Source organism: Chiloscyllium plagiosum, chromosome 37 (assembly GCF_004010195.1).
Source record: "Chiloscyllium plagiosum isolate BGI_BamShark_2017 chromosome 37, ASM401019v2, whole genome shotgun sequence".
Classification (NCBI taxonomy): Eukaryota; Metazoa; Chordata; class Chondrichthyes; order Orectolobiformes; family Hemiscylliidae; genus Chiloscyllium; species Chiloscyllium plagiosum.
In genome coordinates this window covers 28,854,348-28,860,347 of record NC_057746.1, presented here as the reverse complement: position 1 = coordinate 28,860,347, position 6,000 = coordinate 28,854,348, and the positions used below count along the sequence as shown (strand labels likewise).

The 6,000-nt window shown below is 47.5% G+C and overlaps 1 protein-coding gene across 1 annotated transcript in view; it reads right to left on the bottom strand.

The window, feature by feature from the left end:
• The window catches only part of LOC122541547, a 75,100-nt gene that overhangs the window by 38,698 nt on the left and 30,402 nt on the right, over window positions 1-6,000 (bottom strand). The window contains exons 13-16 of the mRNA XM_043678375.1: window positions 4,608-4,961; window positions 3,279-3,563; window positions 1,914-2,033; window positions 1,179-1,205 (exon numbers count right to left, since the gene is read on the bottom strand). Coding sequence (XP_043534310.1) covers window positions 1,179-1,205; window positions 1,914-2,033; window positions 3,279-3,563; window positions 4,608-4,961 — 786 coding nt within the window. The remainder of the gene's footprint in view (window positions 1-1,178; window positions 1,206-1,913; window positions 2,034-3,278; window positions 3,564-4,607; window positions 4,962-6,000) is intronic.

Here is a 6,000-nt window from a genome sequence, read left to right as displayed (position 1 = left end):
TTCCCTTGCAACCTCCACTCCCGGCACCTTCCCTTGCCCCCGCAGGAGGTGCAACACTTGCGCCCATACCTCCCCCCTCACTTCTCTCCAAGTCCCCAAAGGAAACTTCCATATCCGCCACAGATTCACCTGCCCCTCCACCCACATTATCTACTGCATCCGCTGCAGCCGGTGTGGCCTCCTCTATATTGGGGAGACAGGCCGCCTACTTGCGGAGCGATTCAGAGAGCACCTCTGGGCCACCCGGACGAACCAACCCCACCACCCTGTAGCACAGCATTTCAACTCCCCCTCCCACTCCACCGAGGATATGCAGGTCATTGGACTCATCCACCGCCAAACCACAACAACGCGACGGTCGGAGGAGGAGCGTCTTATCTTCCGACTGGGAGCCCTCCAACCACAGGGGATGAACTTGGATTTCACCAGTTTCTTCATCCCCCCTCCCCCCCCCTTGTCTCAGCTGGATCCTTCCGGCCCGGCACCGCCTTCCTGTCCTGCAGTCTTCTTCTTGTCCTCTCCGCCTCCACCCTACTCCGACCTATCACCCTCACCTTGACCTCTTTCTACCTATCACATTTCCAACGCCCCTCCTCCAAGTCCCTCCTCCCTACCTTTTATCTTCTCCTGCTGAACACTCTCTGCTCATTCCTGAAGAAGGGCCTGTGCCCGAAACGTCGAATCTCCTGTTCTCTGGATGCTGCCTGACCTGCTGTGCTGTTCCAGCAATAAAGTTTCAACTTTGATCTCCAGCATCTGCAGACCTCACTTTCTCCTCGAAAAAACCCAGAATCTCAACCTCCTATAGCTCGTCCCTGTGGCAATTCCAATTTTCACAAATTATAACCAAGGGCACCAAATTAGCAACAGGAAAAGTCCTCAAGGAAAAGACAAAACAAAAGATCTTGCCAAAGATATCAGCATCCACCCAAAGACAGGTCCTCAGTTTAAGGTACTATTGGGAAGATGGCATCGAGGACAGTGCAGTATTCCCTCAGGATGACCTAGGAGTGAGAATCTTGCCTCTATGCCAGAATCTCTATACAGTGGATTTTTAGCCCCTGAGCTGCTGAGGAACCTTAGGGATGTGAAATTTAATAATTGGACCAATGTCATACAAGTGACATGGGATAGCTAAAGGGGGAAAGAGGCAAATACTTAAATGAAACTTGACATACCTTTGATAGTTGGACGTTTTTGCAGCTCTGAAAGAGAACAGATACACAGTGTGACTATGATACACTATTAATTTTACACACACACACATATACTATCAGATGCATTCCTGTAATGGTACACAGTCATGCAATCAACACAATACTTCTTGCATTGTGAGTCAAATCCCACCCTCCCCCCAGTTAATCAGAGCCTATTGTAAAATACTAAGTGGCAAATTTTCCATCACTCTCTGGATACACAGTTCCACCAGCTGGAATACATTCTTCCCTACTGCACACCCTCCCCCAACACCACCACATCAGAATCCAAAGCCCCAAAGACCCTTTATGGATGTCTGTTCATAATTTCTATAATGTGACTTTAATTCAAGTACAACATATTTTTCTTCCCCCACTTCAACTTTGAAAGTGGCAAGATATTGTTTCCTAATGGCGCCGAGTAACAAAATGGTTCAATTGCCTCTGAATTTTCTCAAAATAGTACCTGTGCATGATTCAATAAAGTGCTGTAAATAAGAATGGTGCACTGACACAAAGATGGCGTTCTGTCTCACTATGGCAACCAGTGCCTAAAATGCCTCACTTCCAAAAAAAACTGCCATCTCACAATTACCACAATTCCTTTAAATGGCACCATGTGTTAAATTGTCACTCTATTTTAAAGCGGGGCCTCTTCTTGTAATGACAACCCCTCTCAAAATGGGCCCTTTTTTGTTAGTGACTAGTACATCATACCTTTTATCTGTTTCTGCTGTTTGTACTGATAGTAACCGGCAGCTGCCAGCAATCCAAGGAGCAAGATGAGAAACAGGATGAAGGCGATGAAGAAACGTGACATTCTGGGGAAAAATTCATCTGGAAGAGGAATCAAAAGAAAGCTCCATTAAATGCAAAGTTATCAATTGGATTGCAGCTCCAATCCTCAGTCACCCCCAAGGAGGCTCCTTGTGTCACCAACAAAGTCTTCCCATCACCAAATCTAATCCACCCACAAGTGGGAAACTGATTAAGAGTGCACAACTGTGGCCATCTTGAACTCTGGCTGTTTAGAAGTCTACATCATCAGGGAACACTCTGTAAGTTAAACATGTTCCCAGGAGGTGGGTGGGTCAGTCAAGATTGTGAGTCATAGATCAGCTCCCCCTCTTCCTAGTCCTGGAATCATTGAGGGCAAGTGTGAAAAGGAACTCTGCCCTGATGGAGACCAAGCCTGATTCTGGATTATATTTACACCACAGTAGGAGTCAATTCAGCCCGTCCAGCTTGCACTAGCCTAATCATCCTCCTAACCTTGAATAGAAGCAAAATACTGCAGAATTATGAAAACTGAAACAGACACAGAGAGAATGCTGGAGAAACTCAGCAGGTTTGGCAGCATCTGTAGACAGAGAAACAGTTGACATTTTGAGTCCGCCATGACTCTCCTTCAGAAAAGCAGATGACAAAGTCAGTACAGAAGGTGTGAAGAAATTTGAAAAGGTGGGACCCAAATGGTGACCTCAGAGGGAATAGAACACTCGCCATTAGCTTCATGCTACATCACAAACAAGGCATCTGGTCAACTGAGAGCTAACCACAGGATGTTCCCATGTATCTGCTGCCCTTGCCCTTCTCGATGGTAGTGGTCAAGGATTTGGAAGGTGACATCTAAGGAGCCTTGGTGATTTACTACATGCATCTTGTAGACAGTACACACTGCTGCTCCTGCATGTTGATGGTGGAGGGGAGTGGATGTTTGTGGATGTGGTGCTAATCAAGTGGGCCACCTCATTCTGGATGGTGTCAAACTGCTTGAGTGTTGTTGGGGCTGCACCCATCCAGGCAAGTGGTGAGTATTCCATCACACTCCTGACTTGTGCCTTGTAAATGGTGGACAGGCTTTGGGGAGACAGGGGTGAGTTACTCATTGCAAGATTCCTAGGCTCTGACTTTGGGATGTAATGCTTCCTTGGGACTCGACTGAAATTCCCTCTGGAGAGCAACCACTGACATCACCATAGAATTTAAATCGGCAGTGAAAATTTTCAGGAGTTTCATAGTCGCACTAGAAAACGTGCGATCTCCCTTTTCTGCGGCCAAGTGCACAGGCACCTCACTGACCTGGGATGCTGAGGCTGCTCTGCCGTGAGCTCTTTAAGATGGCACTCTTCACTAAACACCTGAAGGTGTTGCTCGAACCAGCTGTCACCTCAATGCTGCTTGAGACTTTGTACAGGCCATCCACTGTCTTCGTCGATGTCATCCTCGACCTCTCCGTCATGTTCGTGCCCTTGCCATCTTCCCAGTGCACCATGGGAACTGGGTACCAGCTGGATGAATTACAGTGCAGCCCGATTTCATCGTGCTGGTATCCTTCCAATCGTATCACAGGACGCTGGCCGAAACCTACAACAAGAAGAATCATTGGTCATGAGAAAGGAAAGACTGGGGCAGACTGAGGCCACGAATTTTATTTTATTCGACGCTAACTCTCTCCGTGAAAACAGACCAAGAGTTTAAGCCAGTCTCTTCGCAAACTTAGTGTCACGCTTGATGGAGAGCTGTATTTGCGCCCTTAGCTTGCGACGCTCACTAAAAACAAACATTTCCATCTCCGCAGCCTCACCCCATTTCACCTGTTCCAGCTCATCCTCACTGAAACCTTCTTCCTGATTCCCTTAGCCCTGCCTTTGGTATGTCCTTCCCACATTCCACTAAGTGAACTTGAGGTCATCCAAAATTCAGCTGCCTGTGTCTTCGATCAAAAAACTAAAGTAGATGTAACATAGGTTTGGCATTCCCTCTGAGGCAACAGTATCCTCCCTTAGGTCAGGAGACCACAACCAAACACGATACTCCAGATGTGGTCTCACCAAGGCTCTTACAGCCGGAGTAAGACATCCCTGCTCCTGATCTCATACCCTCTCACTGTGAAGACGAACTTACTATTTACCAAGAGAAACCAAGTCACTTTGCACATCAACAACTCACAATCCAACACCATTGATATCATACTTGGCCAACCTGTTTTTCCCATCATGTACAATGTCACAGTTATCCACCTTATCCTGCAGTGGCCACACATTTGCCCATTAACTCAACTTCTTTAAATCTCCCTGAAGGCTCTTTGCTTTCATCCCTCATCATTCATCAGCTCACCGGGTTGTTCCAGCTCAGGCAGCAGGGTAGGGTGAGTGAGGGAGGGGGAAGAGAGGGGGAAGAGGCTGTGGAGGGAGGTGTAAGAGGGGCTGAGGGGTTGGGAATGGTGGAGAGAGGTATAAGGGGAAGGCAGTTTTGAAAGGGGTGGAGGTGGTGTAGACGGGTTGGAGGAGGTATAGAGGCGTGGAGGAGGAGTGGGAAGAGGAAGGTCAGAAGGACATAGAGAGTGAGGAAGTGGGTGACAGAGCGAATGGGTTGATCCCACGGGCAGCCAGTCCCATGGGGACTTACTAGTGGCCTTCAGCTTCATGGGTGCCTGCTCAATGAATCCCCTAGACTCAACCATGCAGAGGTAATCTCCTTCATCCTGCAGCCGGACATCTCGCAGTCTGAGAGAGACATTCCCCTGGTTAAGCTCCTGCTTAAAGAACTCTGTCCTGTTCCTGTACGCCGGAGCAGGCTGTTCCTCCACATTCAGCCCAACGACGTAGCTGTGGATGGGCATGTGCTGCTCAGAGTCACTGCGAGCCCATTCTATCTTCATGCCCGATAGGGGTTTCTCTGGGATCAGCTGGCATTCCAACACTGCCACCCCACCTACCGAGGCAATGATTGGAGTTTCCGGGCCAGTGACTCGGAACACATCTGTAAAGAGGTGGGGAGAAGGAACAAATGGTCAAACCACTCATTAATAAAAAAGCAAAAACAATATAACTATTGTGTCTTGTTATGGGCCAGACCAGACTGCCTCAAATATGTTAAGAAGGTAGGCTAGACAGCAAAGTGCCATGTTCCAGATGCAATATGATTGGTCAAACCATGCAACATTAAGCCAAACAAAATTTATTCAAACACTACAGTTAAAGTGCAATCAAAGAAAAGAGGACTTGGAGTGCAGAATACAGTGTTACAGCTGCAGTGAAGGTGCAGAGAGAGAGAGAGGTCAGAATTAACATTTGAGAGATCCGCTCAGAAATGTGAAAATCACTCTTCCCAACCCCTCTCTCTTCCTTATTTAAGATGATCCAGAAATTCCCTATCTCTTTGACCAGATTTTAGATTACCATTTTTGATGGCACACGGTTTCACATTCTGATTGGTAGCGCTCGTTGGACAAGGACAAACAAGAGGTTTCATCAATATTCAAGACTAACCTCCTACACTCTCCAAACAATCTCCTGGCTGTTCCACAGGCTTTGCTCGGATTAGGAGTGCAGTGTGGGAGAGACAGCACTGCAGGGCAAGATGCAGATCCCTGTAAATACAGATAGACTCCCAGGGGACACCCTGTAAATACAGACACAGGCCCCGTGGGCACCCTATGTAAGTACTGACATGCTCTTTGGGAGATCTCTGTAAATACTGACACAGTCCCAGAGACTATTGTAAACACTGACACCCTTCCCAGGGACACCCTGTAAACACTAACACCCTTCCCGGGCACACCCTGTAAATATTGACACACCCCGAGCCCACCCTGCATCCGGGGATGCACAGAAGAGAGCCTGTTAAAGCCAGGAGAGCTTAAGGGCTTTAAAAATTAGATGGCTTTCACATGGCAAGGACTGTACAAAGGCGAAATATGTTTGAGGAAGTTAACAGGGAATACATTGTGTAGTTTAGCATATTAGTTAGAAGCTAAGTAAAAGGTAAAATTGCCATAGTCCCAGGGGACCACAAAGCC